The sequence below is a fragment of the Symphodus melops genome (assembly GCF_947650265.1).
Source record: "Symphodus melops genome assembly, chromosome: 8".
Taxonomy (NCBI): Eukaryota; Metazoa; Chordata; class Actinopteri; order Labriformes; family Labridae; genus Symphodus; species Symphodus melops.
In genome coordinates, this window is record NC_136698.1 from 1540980 (window position 1) to 1557061 (window position 16082).

General features: G+C 44.8%; 1 protein-coding gene across 2 annotated transcripts; it reads right to left on the reverse strand.

Moving 5' to 3' along the window:
- Window positions 1-1101: 1101 nt before the first annotated feature.
- adcyap1r1b (adenylate cyclase activating polypeptide 1b (pituitary) receptor type I) lies at window positions 1102-14760 on the reverse strand. 2 transcript variants are annotated; one of them, XM_079351183.1, is made up of 13 exons: window positions 14527-14760; window positions 11501-11603; window positions 9986-10099; window positions 9122-9225; window positions 8919-9016; window positions 7747-7879; window positions 7427-7580; window positions 7287-7347; window positions 7127-7196; window positions 6314-6405; window positions 5932-6061; window positions 4745-4786; window positions 1102-2939 (listed from the first exon to the last, which is right to left on the reverse strand). In XM_079351183.1, exons 1-13 carry the CDS (start codon window positions 14569-14571, stop codon window positions 2484-2486), a joined length of 1602 nt encoding a protein of 533 aa, XP_079207309.1. In that variant the 5' UTR covers window positions 14572-14760; the 3' UTR covers window positions 1102-2483. The 2 variants fall into 2 exon arrangements, with proteins under 2 accessions (XP_079207309.1, XP_079207310.1); XM_079351184.1 differs by having other exon boundaries at window positions 2644-2926; window positions 14527-14758.
- Window positions 14761-16082: the final 1322 nt, after the last annotated feature.

The following is a 16082-nucleotide window of genomic DNA, read 5'->3' on the forward strand; positions in this document are numbered from 1 at the left end:
ACAGCTGAAGGAGAATGTTTGAAATATATGGGCCTATCACAAAGTGTTTCAGGTGCAGGAGATGTGTCCGGTCATTTTCCATTTCTCTGCTGTGGAGGAAAGTATAACATGTGTGAAATAAGAAAGAAACATGTTTATGCTCGTGTGATATAGTGTTCTGTACACGGACATACCGAGTAAATATTTAAAAAAATTAAACGCTAATCTGTCGTATGTTCTGCTCATCTTCAGCAGAGACGAGTTAAAGTACTTGGAAGGCCTCCGGGTTCGAAAACACTGATTTAGTCTGGAGCGTCATGAGAGCACTTTGTTCAACCCTTTTCTTTACTGGATTTTGTTCTGAAATTAAAAAGACAAATCCCTCTCTCTCTCTTTCTTTCTTTTTTTAATCTTTTAAATCTTTAACAGAAGTCAGAATACTTGTTTTGTGCTTAAAGGCACTTTTGGGGACACGATGTCGGGATTCAGAGTGAACAGATCAAAAAGGAAAAAACGTCTGCGGTGACATCAGTTTGCAAAGCTCGCTCAAACTTTGCAAACACAAAATACGGCCGTGCAAAAAAACCCCAATTTGTTTGTCTTTGGAACAAGAAGATTACCGCAGAGGTTTAAAATCTCTGTCTGATAGTAGCATCCAACTTCGTGTGCTTGTTTTACATCTGGAAGAGAAACACCAGAGTTACTGAGAGGAGGAGAACGAGGGATCAGCCTGAAAAGAAACTCCTCATTAGTAAAAAATAAAAACAGAATTTCAGACATGAATCAGGAAAAAAAAAAGCATCCTGAAGTTTTCCACTCTTTGACTTGGAGCAGTGAACAACGTGAGGTTTCCTGCAGGAGGCTGTTAAAAAGGCTCGGCAGGAAACATCCTGTCGTCTCCTCGACGGCCCGTTTCACAACACAGAGAGTCTCAGAAAGAAAAAAAGGAAAAAGATGGCTATAAAACACTGAATTTGCACAAATCAAACACATTAACAATAATTGCAATTTCATGCAAGCAGTTGAGCTCATGATGCTTCGGCCATGAGTCCATTATCGTTGACATTTTCTGTACTAACGGCTGTTTTTAAAACCTACAGACGCTCTGACCTCCATACGGCCTCTTCTTCTTCTTCTTCTCTTGTTTTCTGGTGCTGAGATTTTAAGGAGTTTAGGTGTTTGTGGTCGTAGTCGTTGAACCTCAGCACTGTGCGCACATCCAAAGAAGACCGTCGGAGTCGTCGTGTAACCCTGGTGTGGTTTTTTTTCTTCTGTTTTTGGCATTTCACACAACAATAGAAAATCAGTTCTTCTCATAAATACTGCTTTTTGAATTTCCTCCTCCACATCCCTCCGTCGGTCACAAAAAATGAGAAATTGTGCCAGTTCAAATAATGCTGTTTGTACATTAAGACCGTGTTTGTCCTCTTTAGCACTGAATGAGTTTTCTGTGTCCTGGGATTAAAATCAGCCACTTGTTAGGGTCCATAAAGTTCCAGCCGCCCCCTCGATAACACTGATTTTATGGGGATTGTATCGACACCCGTGTGGGAGTGATTCTTCAGTCTTTAAATATTATCTGTACATCTGAGCAGGTAAGAATCGAAGCAGCAGAGAGACCACGACAAATATCGAATTTATAGCTTTAAAAACACTGGACACTACATTTCCCATAATGCAACAAACCGCACCTCCTCAACAGCTCCTTCTAACAAATATCTCCCAGCTTTTAATTTTCGTTTCTGTCAGTGGAAATAACCCTGATGACATCACTATGACATCACAAGCTTTTTTTTTTTCTCTACCACTTTAAATATGTGCCAGGAAAGGCTTTTTACACTACATATCCCACAATGCAACACAGTTTTATTTATTTCCTACGGAGACGATGCTTATGTTTTCTTTCAGCCTTCAATTTCCAACCAATGCTCAAAAAACTGATGACATCACTCTGACATCACCAGGGTTATTTACCACCTGCACATGTTTGAACTCAGATAGATAAGTGCCCCTCTTTTAGAGTATTTACATTTCCCTGTTGCCTCCCGCACACTTCACGGCCTGGCATCTTGGTTGTCGGTATTTAAGGAGAAATTTTTTTACAATATCTCTGTTTTAATTTAACGTTTTTACGGTGAAACTGAAGGAAAATGTATTTTAAAAAAGCGTCCTCAGTCAGACTGGAATGATCACTGTGAGAGGGAGCAGCCTGTCGGGCTTGCTGCAGTAAACTGGTTTCTCTGTGCTTCACAGCAGCAAACACTGTAGCACCAAACACGTCGAAACACTAACACGATATATACAGAGAAAACAGGATTCTTCAGCAGGTGTCAGCTCAACAAGACTCGAGATTTAGTCCTGATCACGCCCTTTAAAGGAGGACAGGCTGCAGAAACAGGAGGACGTTACTCTCCAGCTGCACCTGATCCAGGTCAAAGGTCACGACAGGAGGTTGGTTATTATTTGGAAACCTGACGCCCAGGTTTGGTCGTGGGTGCGGCTGGTCAGACCGGAGGCAGTTCTGGGTCGGTGGAGTTGAGCTGTGTTTCCATCTCGGTCTCGTCTGGGTACGGGTTGGGGAACGGGTTGAGGAACGGGTTGTTGAGGCTGGTCATGGGAACGAGGGTGGGTGTGGCAGGTTTGGCTGCGTCAGGTCCAGAAGCAGAGGTGGCAGAGGTGGCGGCGGCGGCGGCGGCGGTGGTGGTGGTGGTGGAGTTGTCGTCGTCTTTTCCAGACGTGGCGTCCCCGGCGTTGGCGCTCAGGTGGCCGGGGTCTCCGCCTGCAGGCTGGACATGCGGATCTGCGAGCTGCTCTTGCTGAGGATGGACAGCTGCGTGCCCCCGTTCACCCCACTGCTCGCCAGAGAAGGATGCCGGTGCTTCAGGTCCACAGCAAAGTATCTGTTCACCGTCCAGCTGCGCCATTTCCTCTTGATCTCCGATTGCACCTTGAGGGATATACTTCACAAGGTCATTATTAATGGACCTCGCTGGAAGGAGACAAACTCACTGTCCCTCAGCCTCTCTCTAACTGACTGTGCTGCGTTCAATGCTCACTGTTCTAAATGTCGACTAAACTGTCCTTAAAGGAGAATCACCCGCTTTTTATGTCCCCCACACATAATAATAATAATTAAATAAGCTAAAGGAATAATCTACACGATAGAAAGATAATAATCCAAAAAGGATGAGACGATGCAGATGAGCTTGTTAGTGTGTCACACTGCTAAAAATGATCAAACAATGAAGCAAAGACAGAAAGTTCTCATCAGCTTTAGAAGTAAGATATTTAGACTTTCACCAAACGTTAGATCGAGATGACTTCATTTTCAAAACCTGAATGTGTGCATGTGCATGCAGGACGACAGATGGAGCAGACTGTGGACCTGGAAACAAAGAACTCCTGCACTTCGTCTTCTGCAGTTGTTGTAAGGATGGGACGTGTACGAGAAACTTTCTATCCATCTTTGAATAGAAGCTTCTTTTGATGTGATAGAAGTCTTCTGTGTTTGAAATGTTTCTGCATGTATTCATTAAAATAAATCTTTATTTAGCTCTCTTCTTTTTAGGGACATTCAAGGACAAACACTTTCTAGTTTAATTCAAAATAACAATATGTACTCTTATCAGTTGGAGCTGGTCTATAGAGGGCGCTAAAGGCACCACCCACCCGATCCCCACAAGGAGAAAGACAGATCTTCACTGAATAAGGGCGCACTGACTCCACCCCTAAACTCCAGTTTGTTTGACTTGTGTGATCCATGCTCGAGCACGCTACACGTCCATGTCCCTGCACGGTGCTGTTCATGCTCGAGCACGCTACATGTCCATGTCCCTGCACGGTGCTGTTCATGCTCGAGCACGCTACATGTCCATGTCCCTGCACGGTGCTGTTCATGCTCGAGCACGCTACACGTCCATGTCTCTGCACGGTGCTGTTCATGCTCGAGCACGCTACACCTCCATGTCTCTGCACGGTGCTGTTCATGCTCGAGCACGCTACACGTCCATGTCCCTGCACGGTGCAGTTCATGCTCGAGCACGCTACACGTCCATGTCCCTGCACGGTGCAGTTCATGCTCGAGCACGCTACACGTCCATGTCCCTGCACGGTGCAGTTCATGCTCGAGCACGCTACACGTCCATGTCCCTGCACGGTGCAGTTCATGCTCGAGCACGTTACACGTCCATGTCCCTGCACGGTGCAGTTCATGCTCGAGCACGCTACACGTCCATGTCCCTGCACGCTTGTAAGAGGTGCGCTTCAGCACAGTGCAGTTCATGCACGAACACACGGGTACACAACGTGGACGGCCTTCACCGTGGAGAAATTCCCGTGTGTTCTGTCCGTATCTGACAAACATGACTAAAATAAGCTGCTAATTCAGTAAAGTAGCTGTCATCTTCTCCCATGTTTGTGTTAGCATCAGGCTAACAAACTTAAACATACATCCTGGTCCCACACTGGAGAACAATGCACCAGTCGCCACTGCTGTGAAAACTCATCTAATTCCTTTGAGTTGATCATCCACAAAGCACACCTCTGTGAAAAAATATTCTCAGTAAACTTTCAATAATTGCAAAAGTGACAGACGTTGTGCAGGAGTTTTATTTTGAAAATCCAGCTGATTTTCATGACAAATGAAAACACAAAACAACAGTATGAGCCTCACTATTCCTCAAGCTGCTGCTCACTACTGTTGTGTGTTTGCACTAAAATAGTGTAGTATATGAAAACTAGTGTAATTGATTTAAATGATGTTTACCTCTCCATTCAGGAAGCAGTAGAGAACGGCGACCACGAAGCCCTGAGGAAACACACACACACACACACACACAGTCTGAGTCACACATCCTAACCAACTCTTAGTTAAACACAGATTACTGTTAGAGCCATAGAGAAGAGCAGGATCATCAATTATATTACATTTATACATTTATAATTAATAGATTTTTTTCTTTTAAATTAATGAATTAATTTTTTTATTTTTTTTTACATTTATGACATATTGAAGTATTGTGTGTTTACAGCATCTCTGTGTGATTATATGGGCTCCGTTTATGTGTCCGTTTAAATATCCATGTGGGTACGATGTGGTCCGTTGTAGTTTAAGGTTTTCTTGTAGGAAACACGAGATATTTATAAGAGTTGTGTGTTTATTTTGTAATCTCACATTTTTGAGAAATAAATCATCCTTTTTGTTTCACTTAAAATCATCCTCGTTTCATCATCAGGTTACATCGAAATGTATATTTTGGAAAGCACGAGTCAGAAACTTGTAGTCCTGCAAGAAGACCTTTGAATTAAGTTGCCACTATAATTAGTTAATGGGTGAGTTACTTCTCATCTAATTCTATGGAGTAAATAACAATTACTTAAAGGAGCAGTATGTAACTCTGACCCCTAGTGTTTAAAATGAGTACTGCAGTCTAAACTCTAAACATCACAAAGAGCTGGCTCCGCCCCCTCCTCTCACACAGGTCACCATGTGGTGGACACTGAAGCTTCAGTGTTTAGCCCGCTGGTTTGGTGTTTCACCGGTTACATGTTTGATTGTTCGGCAGCTTGTTAGGCGATTGTTCCTTTATCAGAGACAAAGTGAGGCATCATAAGGACTACTTACTCAGAACTGAATCCACCCATTAACGAACTGTCGTTGCAGAGTAAGACTTGTGTCCCATCAGACTGAAGCTGCTTTATTGGCACTTTCTCACCGTAATTGTAAATTTGTAGAACCTATCTGAGTTTTTGAAGGGTCTAAAGATGTCAGCTCCTTGTTATCATTTTAAAAAACTAAATTTAGCTCCAACCAAATATTTGTAAACCCTGAAGTTTACATCTCTGTTCATCCTTCCCTGGCTGCATGTGTGTGTGTGTGTGTGTGTGTGTGTGTGTGTGTTATTTATTCAGTCGTCCATTTTATAATCCGAGCGCTGACAGAGGAACAGTCACCTGGAAGGATCCGAGGCCGAGCTCGAACACCAGACGCTCTCTCTTACTGACGTTCTCGGGGGAGAAGGCGAACACGGTGTAATGGATCCCAAACAGAGGAATCAGGAGCAGAGTGGAGCGGGCCAACCTCCTGCAGAGCGCACACACACACACACACACACACACACACACACACACGCACACACATGTCCTCATTAAAATCAGCACAGGAAGTTACAACAATATCCTGTCCCACTAAATTCAGGAAAACTTTTTGTATCAGCGAAGTGGCCTCACAACAGCTGATCCTTTATGACACATTTTATATAAGAGCCATCTTAATTATGTTTACTGTCATCGAAACGTTTCGATGTTTAACGTCATGAAGAGTGAAATAACTCACAGGTAAATACTGGATTCATTCCCGCCGATATCTGGGGACTGTAACTTCTGCACGAGGATGACGATGATGCCGATGAAGAGCACAAAGTTAACCTGAAAAAGGCAAACATGTTATGTGTTAAAAACACACACACACACACACACACACACACACACACACACACACACACACACTCAAGATTACCAAAGGAGAGTTTGTCTTTAGCTGCAACAAAAGCAAATCAGATTTCTGATGAAATGGTTTCTTTAAACAGACGAATGCAGTGATTTGTTCAACTTTGATCGAAGGAACGAGGATGAATCAGATCCCAGCTGAAGGGTGGATTTAGTCGTGCAATATATTACAACTCTTCTGTGCTCTGTCTGCTGTAAGCTCTCCAATAAAGCCACAAAAAGCCCAAAAATAAATCTTAAAAAAAAAAAAAAAAGTGAAAAACTGTCAAAACTCAGTTTATGGTCACTGCCTCTTCCTCGCATGCTGCCATGTTGGATTTTGAAACACGTAATTTTTATATTTTTCAACATTGGCATGAAGTCACATGACCTGAGTACTCGACCCCGCCCACCAATCGTTGTTTTTTTATGATATTAGACGCACCGACTTAATCCCCGTCCACCACACAGCCTGTCAACTGTCTGTATCCCCCAGAACTCAGGAGGGAGCATTTAAAGGGTTAATGTTGACTTGTATTAGCCCATGTAAGATGACTGAGCTCATCCTGGCTGAAAGGTCTAAATGTTCCTCGACCTTTTCTCTGTGATTGAAATTAAACGATGCGATCAGCTGGTTCCAGGAAACAGACGGAGAGCGTACCATGATAGAAGCCAGCACAGGTCCCTTGATCACCCACCAGATGGCAGCATTGTCATTCATGTCCCAACACCTGCGAGAAGAAGAGCAACACATTCAGCCCCCGATCACTCAAGACACTCAAGCTCCAATCTGAGAGTCAGCTGTGTCCTCCATCACCCACCCGATGTCGTCAAAGTGGAGCCTCAGCACGGCCCAGATGGTCACACACAGCGTGGGGGCTCCTGTCGGGACAAAAATCACCTTCTGTTAGTGACATTGAGTTTGTTGGATGGTGATATGACGTGTGCTGTGCCGTCTCACCCCAGCCGATGATGATGTACCAGTAGAAGTATCTCCTCTCGGGGAAGAAGGTCTCCACCAGTAAAGTGAAGAGGTACAGACCCTCGATGAAGAGCCAGAAGTAGTTGGAGAGGACGCAGTAATGGAAGAATATCATCACGGCTCGACACTCCAGCTTCAAGGACACAAACGAGGAAGGACGGGAAAGGAAGCATGTGAGGAGACACGGGAAGTTAAGATGAAAATAAAAGATCTTCTGCAGAGAGAGTGAGCGAGCGAGCGAGTGAGTGAGAGAGAGAGAGAGAGAGAGGGAACAGTGTGGGCGTGTTGGTGTTACTCACAGTGTGTATGAAACAGTGCTCGCTGTCCTCTTTGGCGTACAGCACGCCGTCTTTGATGAAGACGGAAATAGCTCTCAGGATGAAGGACACGAATAGGTTCATGTGGATGAAGTTCCTGGTGCAGTGCAGCTTCCTGTGTGCAGCATCACACACACACACACACACACACACACACACACACACACACACACACACACACACACACACACACACACGCGTGAACACGCTGAACAACATGAGAGCTTTCATCAGAGGAATGCAAGAACACACTGACGTGTTTGTAGCGTTGTTAGTCGCTCATTAATACCTCCCTGGATCTTCATGCTGCACACGGCACAGTTATCGAGCAGCAGCAGTGATCGCTTCACTGAAGCAGAAATACAGGCAGACTTGTAAAAGTCACTTGTAGCTGTAAATGCAATAGTAGCACCACTTTGAATAGTGTTAATCACTGTGGTCTGTGCAATAAAATCCATGGAATAGAGAAGAGCAATAGAATAAATAAATGATGTTAGATGGGTGCAAGAGAAGGAGCGTGTGCAGAAAGTGTAAATGAAGTGTGTGTGTGTCTATATGTGACATTCTCTCGTGTCCAAAGTGAAGGGAGACGATAAAAAGCAGCTAACAAGCTAACTGATTATAGCAGTCGTAGCAGTGCGGTATACGTGGTTATAGTTTGGAGAAAAGACTGAGCAGCACACGTGTGTAAAAACTAGCAGCAGGATTGGTTGTACAAAATGAATCTTAACTTGACTTGACTCTTCTGCTCGACACCAAGTCTCGCACCAATCAGAGCAGCGTCTGACACTTTTCAGGAGATCGATTTTATGTGACATCACCAGTCACCACGCGTACTCCCCGTCCTCCTCTGTCTGTTTTCTCTCCTACGGACGGATCATTCCTTTTTATTTCTCTAATGTCGACTTCCCCTGACAAACTGTTTTTTGTTTTCACTGTAATAATGAATGCGACACATAGCAAGGTGACAAGTGTGAGTGCTGTCAGGTGCAGCTCCTTTAGGGAGCTTCCCAACTCTCATTGCACTATGTGCACTTTTTAGGCTGCTGCTGTGGTTGAATGTTTTTATTTCCCCCCCCCCCCTGCTGGTCTGTGCTTGACAAGCAGCACCTCTGCTTCTTAAAACCGCCTTTTATGAGCTTCAAAGGCCTCACCTGAACCTGCACAGGATGACCATGGCCATGGTGAGGGAGACCAGAGAGGTGCTGTAGCCCACGGTGTACAGAGCCTTCACCGACACAAAGTACATGTCCTGAAATGTGGAGAGAAAAAAAACAAAACCAAGCAGCTGGTTTTAAACGTTTCTTTGAGATTGTGATTGTGGATGAGAGAGCTGCAGACACAGTGACATACTGACCGTGTGGCTGCTGTTCCCCTCCTCATACAGGCACACATCCACGTAATGAGGGAACATCTCCGACCAGCCAAACTCAGTGCAGTTACGACTCACCTTCCCCAGCTCTGAGGAGACAGGAAACAGGACAGATACCGACTTATTCTCAGAGTAAAACCTGGACCATCAAACATGAAGAGAGAAAGTGCACTCTGAGCTCCTGGATTATTATGCACATCTGAACTGTAAAACTACACTGTATAAACTCACATCTATGTAAGTGTGTTCGTCTAATTTATATCTTATTTCAAGATATTAAACACAAAACATTTCTTGCAGTTAGTCAATAAATCTGCCTTATTGAGCAAGCACGTTTTTTTGTTGTGTGTCTAAAAAGGAGATTTACTCCTTTCAGTCAATTACTCGCCCCATTGGCTGGCTTAAATTTCAAGACTATCCCTCGACCAGGAAGTAGCCGACAAGTATTAACATAGAAGTAGACCAGTCATTTTAATAACAACAGACTACAGGCGTGTTAAACATGTTATCTGATTCATTCATGTTTGACATGTTGAAGCAAACCGTCTGTTATTTTCAGAGTAAAATCTGGACCATTATAACGGACTCTTGCGGACTTTGTTTAGTTCATAGATATCAACATGGTATTCAAATATTATAACAGCATCAAGTTTACAAAATGAGGAGCAGAAAGAGGTCAGACTCTTTAGTATGAAGTCTAATTCAGTGCAGGAACAAGTTGTGTTTGTTGCTGATTGTGATAAAGATGGAAAGACGTGCAGCTTCCTTTCTCGCAAACATTTGAATATTAATTAAATATCAATAAATCGTTTCAACAGGTGAATACAGGGAGCCTTTAAAACACCGTACCAAAGTCTTCTTCACTGATGAACTGAGAGAAGAGTTCAGGGCAGTTCACTTCCACCACCTCTCCGAAGACGGCAGGCTGCCAGCACGTCAGGTTGTCCCACATCCAGGGACACCCTGAGGACACACATGCAGACACACTGAATGTAGGATTAAAAGGGCAAAACGCTCACTGGAAACCACTTTTTTAAAAGTGCACGATGGTGAACTGAAACATCTCCTCCTCTATCAGAAGCCTTTCTCAACAAATATTCTCTTTGTGTCATTTAGGAGAAGAACACATCGGGTCATTTTCTTTTCTTTTCCCGCTTCTCGGTTCGTTGCTGTTGTTGGAAGGGGCGTGTCCACAGGTGCCGCCCCAAAATCCAAATCTGTGATTGGCTGTTTGCCTATAAAGAGAAGTGGGACTTAAGTGCAGATAAACTATCTGTTAGTTGGGGCACTTTTAGTTGTAAATAAAAGGAAACTTGAGCTCACTGTCTGACCTGAAATAGAACCGATTCGCCGATAAAGATATTTCTGCATGTTAGACCGCAATTTTGTTAAATACATGAATCCTCTTTGTTTTTGAGTCCCGAATAAATCAGGCTGAGAAGATTTATATGATGCCAAATTGTGTTACAGACAAAAACAGTCCTCGTCATTTGTGAGGACAGAAAGAAATAAAAGGTATTTCTGCAGAGGTCACTGTGTGTTCGTCGCAACAACGTTTTGCATCTTTGAAAATGAGAACGAGTTGGAAAACTCTCCGTTCTCACCGGAGTGAAGTTTATCAGTGACTGCGATGCATGTGGTGAGACGTGTCCCACTTTAAGGCCTGTTTTCCACCGAAGCAGGTCAGTGCAGTGAAGCCTTCCCTCCGGATTCATCATGTGTTTTATCGTAACGCAGCACCAGAGGAAGCAGAAATCAGGCAACTCTGCGTACAGCAGCTTTAAGACTTTATTTGCAGTTTCTGTTCTGAAGCATGAGTGACACCTCCTTTCTGCCTGGTCATCTCTCAGGAGGTGCTGGAAAACGTTTGTGCGGAGAGGGAAGTCTGAGACAACGACCCGGCCTCGGAGAAGTGTAATAAAACGGACGGATGGCACGACAGAGGACTCATCAGACGCCTCGGAGGGGGGCCAGTCCAAACGAAGACAGACTAAACAGGGTAAAGAAGGCGCCCGTCACATCTGTCTGTCATCCATCAAATAATCCGACAGACGGGCGCCTGTCAATCACTGTCTCACCCATCAACTTTGATTTTAAGGATCATTATAACGAGATGTTGCCAATTAAAGTCTCCGCCACTCACGCTCTCTGGACACGCAGAAACATTTATTCTTCTGACTCTCTCTGCTTGGCTCGCACACACTGGGACGTCTTTCTAAAGGCTCACACTTCCTCTTAACCTGATATGCATATGGATAAGGACCGGGTGTTCATTTTCAAAACCGCTGCATCTGTTGAAATGGTTACCACGTCAACAAATAAGAGGTACACACACACACACACACACACTCGTGCAAAACCTACCAAACTCTGGATTGTTCCCTGGATCGTCGGAGGTGATCATTTCCATGCATTTCTCCTTCTCCCGCTTGATCACACAGTTTGAAGTGACTTGCTGGCTGAAAACCTGGAAAACAACACACACACACACACACACACACAACCACACACACACACACACACACACACACACACACAAACACACACACGTGTGAGAAGATTGCCTCAGAGCACAGAGGAAGGACCCAAAGGTAAAATGGATGAGGCCGCTTCATTAGCTCCATTAGCTGTGGTTCTCACCACAGTGAGGGAGAGGATCTGTTTAAAGACTCAACACCCGCTGGCTGACCCAGAGGAGGAGCACGACTCTGCAGAAAACAAGTCCGGAAAGGCTTTCACTCTTTTACACTTTTACAGGCCCGGCCGTGCCAGGCGGTACCCTCATGTGTTTAGAAAAACGGACGCACAGAGAGGAGTGTTTGAGATCAGCTACGACTCCTCACACAGAGGGTCAAGTCGGCCCCCGACAGCCTCACAAAGCGGGGCTGACGCCGGGACTCAGGCCGGGGGTCTGGCGAGAAGACGTCTGTGTCTGAGAGTTGGCGTCACAGCTTTACGAGGTGCAGCGGAGCGTTCGCTCTCTGACGTCAGCAGCACTCGCTCGCTCGGGGAGTCGTGCTGTGAGGGTTTAGCAGATGGATGGATGGGGACACAAGTGTGGACATACATGAGTCTGCAGGAAGACATTTCACTCTCTGGACTGCTGTAATGTGAATGTGGACTTCATCTATAACGACTTGTTAGACACCAGAATGTTAAATTATTGTGTTTGGAGGAAACACTGCGCTCCGCGTGTCAGCACCTGTGTCCCATCAGACAAGCTGACTGACGTTTATTTCCTCCTCTGCTCGGTCTTTACTTGTGTTGAACTCAATCCTTGATGCACGTCGCTTTGGATAAAAGCATCTGATGAGTAAATTGTAGAAATCTGCAACTTGGGTGTGCAGTATCGCCATTCAGTGATAAAATATCAAGACATGAGTCTTCATCCAGCCTCAGCTGCTTCCTCTCTCCACTCTATCACTCATGATTTTAGTGGTAATCCCTCTGGGATAACTTTGAGACTCCCCCTGGGTCCGAACCTGGCTGCCCCCCCCCCCCCCCCCCCCCTCCTCCTGACGTCTCTCTGCTTTATACTAACCTTCTGATTCATTCTTTGGCATTAAACGCTGCCAGCAGACATGAATACTTAAAAGCAGATCTCGTTCCTGTGCACGTCATTCATATGGACAGGTTTGTTAAAGGTTGACGTGTGTCTGAAGTGTCAGGAGAGACAAACTCTCCGTGTGAGTCTGAAAGTTTAAAGAAGAATTCCTGTGACTCATCTCCTCCCACCAGCCTGCCCTGAAGCACTGAACTATGACTAACGAGGTCAAACTGTGTTTATCCTGAGAGCGACGTGCTGAGTGCGGAGGTGCATGTGTGAGTCAGGAGCTGAATCTTGATGCCCTCCCACCCTGAGCTCTCACCGACTTAATTGACGTCTCCTGGAGAGTGATTGAGTGCAAGAGGGCTCCGATGGTTTACGACCAATGAGACAATACTTTGTAACCATGACAGCGTGATGTCATGTGACATTAGGCACATCATTTACTCACTCACAGCCAAGGAGCTTGTACAAAGTTTTTAACCCCTTGACGCCTATTTGTCGCGATTTTGCATCAAACTGCTTCCGCTCCAAAAGCAGCCAAAACAGCGTCCGTCATCCTCCACTGCCGGTTGATGCACTTTCAATACCCAGGAACCTTTTGCTAGCATTAGCTTGTCATAGGAGCAGCCGGAGACAGAAAAACAGCATCAACTTAAAATAAAAAAAAAACTGTTTTAATACTTGGAAACAAATTCAGGCAGTTAAGGGTTAAAATCAATCAAATATCTTTCATGTTTTTGTTTTACCGTCTCTAAACTATAAATGCCTTTTGGAAGTCTTCTCTGGTCCTTTCCTAACTTTTAATGTGTTTATTTTGCCGTAGAGGTCGTCTGTCACGTAATACGACCCATAGGAGACCCATTAGCGCCCCCTACCGGCGAACGGAGAAATGCCAGTAAATCTTCACCCTGCACGTCACACTGCTTGATGCGCTCTCCAAGGGAAGTGGTAATTAACTAAAAAGTTAGCTAGCTTGGGCTTGGGTTAGGGTTAAGGGTCAAACACACATTCACCAGATCAAGGTTAAATACGTCCACTAGAGGTCGCTTGACTCTAAAATGTAAATATGGGTCGTAACTTTAACACTTGCACAAACGACCAGTGGAGTCGTACAGGTTGGAGGACAGGCTCCATTTAAATTATCTTGAAGAAAAGAAAGGAAAAAGGAACATAGATCAAGATCAGATCGATTGAGATGGTGTTTGTTTTGTAGTTTGACTGATTGAGATGTTTGCACTGATCTGTACCTGAATGTGTTTTGGGGTAAAACATATGATGTCATTTCTTTGAGCGTTTTGAATAAAAAAAAGTATCATTAAAAAAAAGAAATAGGGGTCGCCGGTGGCGCAGCGGCAGTGCGCGCGATCCCACGTATTGAGGCTCAGTCCTCACGCGCGGGCGGCCCGGGTTCGCATCCAGCCTGTGGCCCATTTCCCGCATGTCTCTCCCCACTCTCTCCCCCCTTCCGACTCTATCCACTTTCCTCCCTCTATAATAAAGGCATAAAAACGCCAAAAATAAATCTTAAAAAAAAAAAAAAAAAAAAAAAGAAATAAAGGATCACTTTCCCCACAGCTTTTCACGGAGGGGGAGAGGCTGTGACAGTAATAATGTTGAATAAACAATAAATAAATAATGAGGCCGTATCTTCAGCCGTTAGTCCTGCCACATCGTGATTAATGAATTATTGACGCAGACGCTCCATATGGCTGCTCCGAGTGTGTAAAATCACGCCTCTGTTCCTCGACTTGTTGCGGCGTCAGTTCTCACATTGGTTCGGCTCACATGCACAACACGTATTGTCCTTTAAGATACTTAAAATGCATTAGAGCGAACTCACCAAGCAGAGGAGGAGGATCAGCTGGCTGGAGAAAGCTGCAGACATGTTGACAGGCGTTTCAGTCAGGAGTTTCGAAGCTTGTGTAGAGACGGACACGGGAGGACCTCGGCTCACCTCGGGATCTGAAAATCACAAAGAGGGTGAGACTTTTAGAGACGAGTGTCTGCTTTATTACTCAACCATTTCCAAGAGTCTCTTATTGAAGCTCTCTTCAGGGGTCATGACAAACACACAGGTGATGGTTCTTTCCTCTGAAATGCTCTACAGGAGTGTTTCCTCATCCCACGCAAAACGATTTATTAGACTCGTCGCAGGTTTGAAACATGTGAGAGACGCCTCGTGTGACGAGAGATGAAACAGTTTAGTTCTTTAGTTTGCTGCTCTGGTACCTGAGTCCTTACTCTAAAATCAGAATATCAACGACTTTAACTGAAACTTCACAAAGACAGGAGATCAACTAAAAACATAGAGTTATCATGGCGTGTACATGTTACATTTTTATTGTCTGCGGCACTTCCTCATTAAGCCTCCGTCACACTTGAGTATTTCGTGCTCCAGGCCTTCCCACAGAAATGGACCGGACCCTGAAAGGCCCAGTGAAGGGGCCCTTGTCAGATTTAATTTAAAATGAAATGTCCCAGCAGCTCTGTTTCATTTCCCTCTTCAACTTTTCTTCAGGTCTTGGCACGACAATACAAAGTGCAAACTGAACAGTGGACATATGACCCTTAAAGGCAGGGTTGGTGATTATGGAAAACTTGCATGATTTTTAAAAGTAGCATTCCCTCATTCCTCCGTCTGCACCCACCCCCTCCCCTCTGTGCTCCCTCTGAAGCCACGCCCCCCTCACTGACATGCACGAGCGCCACTGCTCCAGGAGATCAGATTGTATATATTGAACATTTTTAACATTAACTAATTGATCACTGTAAACACACACACTACAGACCCCCCGACGTCACCAAAGGAGACTCAGTGAGCTGCTGTTGTGAAAGGTGTCACGCCTCCAACACGTCATCAAAGTAAACAGCCTCTCTCTCGTTGCCGTGCTCGTCTGTGGAAAACCACTCACACCATGCCTGCACAGCTTGAACGGTCCTGGTACACCTGACGCACATGCGTGTGAGGGTGAGAGACAACAGAGTGAGTGTTTACAGCTCATGATTTAGACAAGACTAGAACAGGCTGTTTCTGTGTCTGTAGCTTTAAATATGTAAATGAGCTGTGTCTGGCCACGCCCCCTCTCTGGAAGGGCTCGGGTGTACTCGCTGCTTTCTGGCTCCATGTCCTATTGTTTACGGTGAGAAGGCAGACTCAGAGGGCAGAACAAACACCTAGCTGTGGGAGTGTCACCCACCTGGGGGAGGGGCTACTGCCCTTTGTGATGTCATGAAGGGAACATCTCCAAACGGCCTGTTTCAGCACATATTTAAGTTAATGGAAATTTTATTTTTCAACTTTAATAGTTGTTTAAGCTATTTTCTGATCCCCAACACAAACCCTTCTTCTCGTCAGTCTTGTCTAATATAATGATTTGATGTTTTCTTTGTCACAGC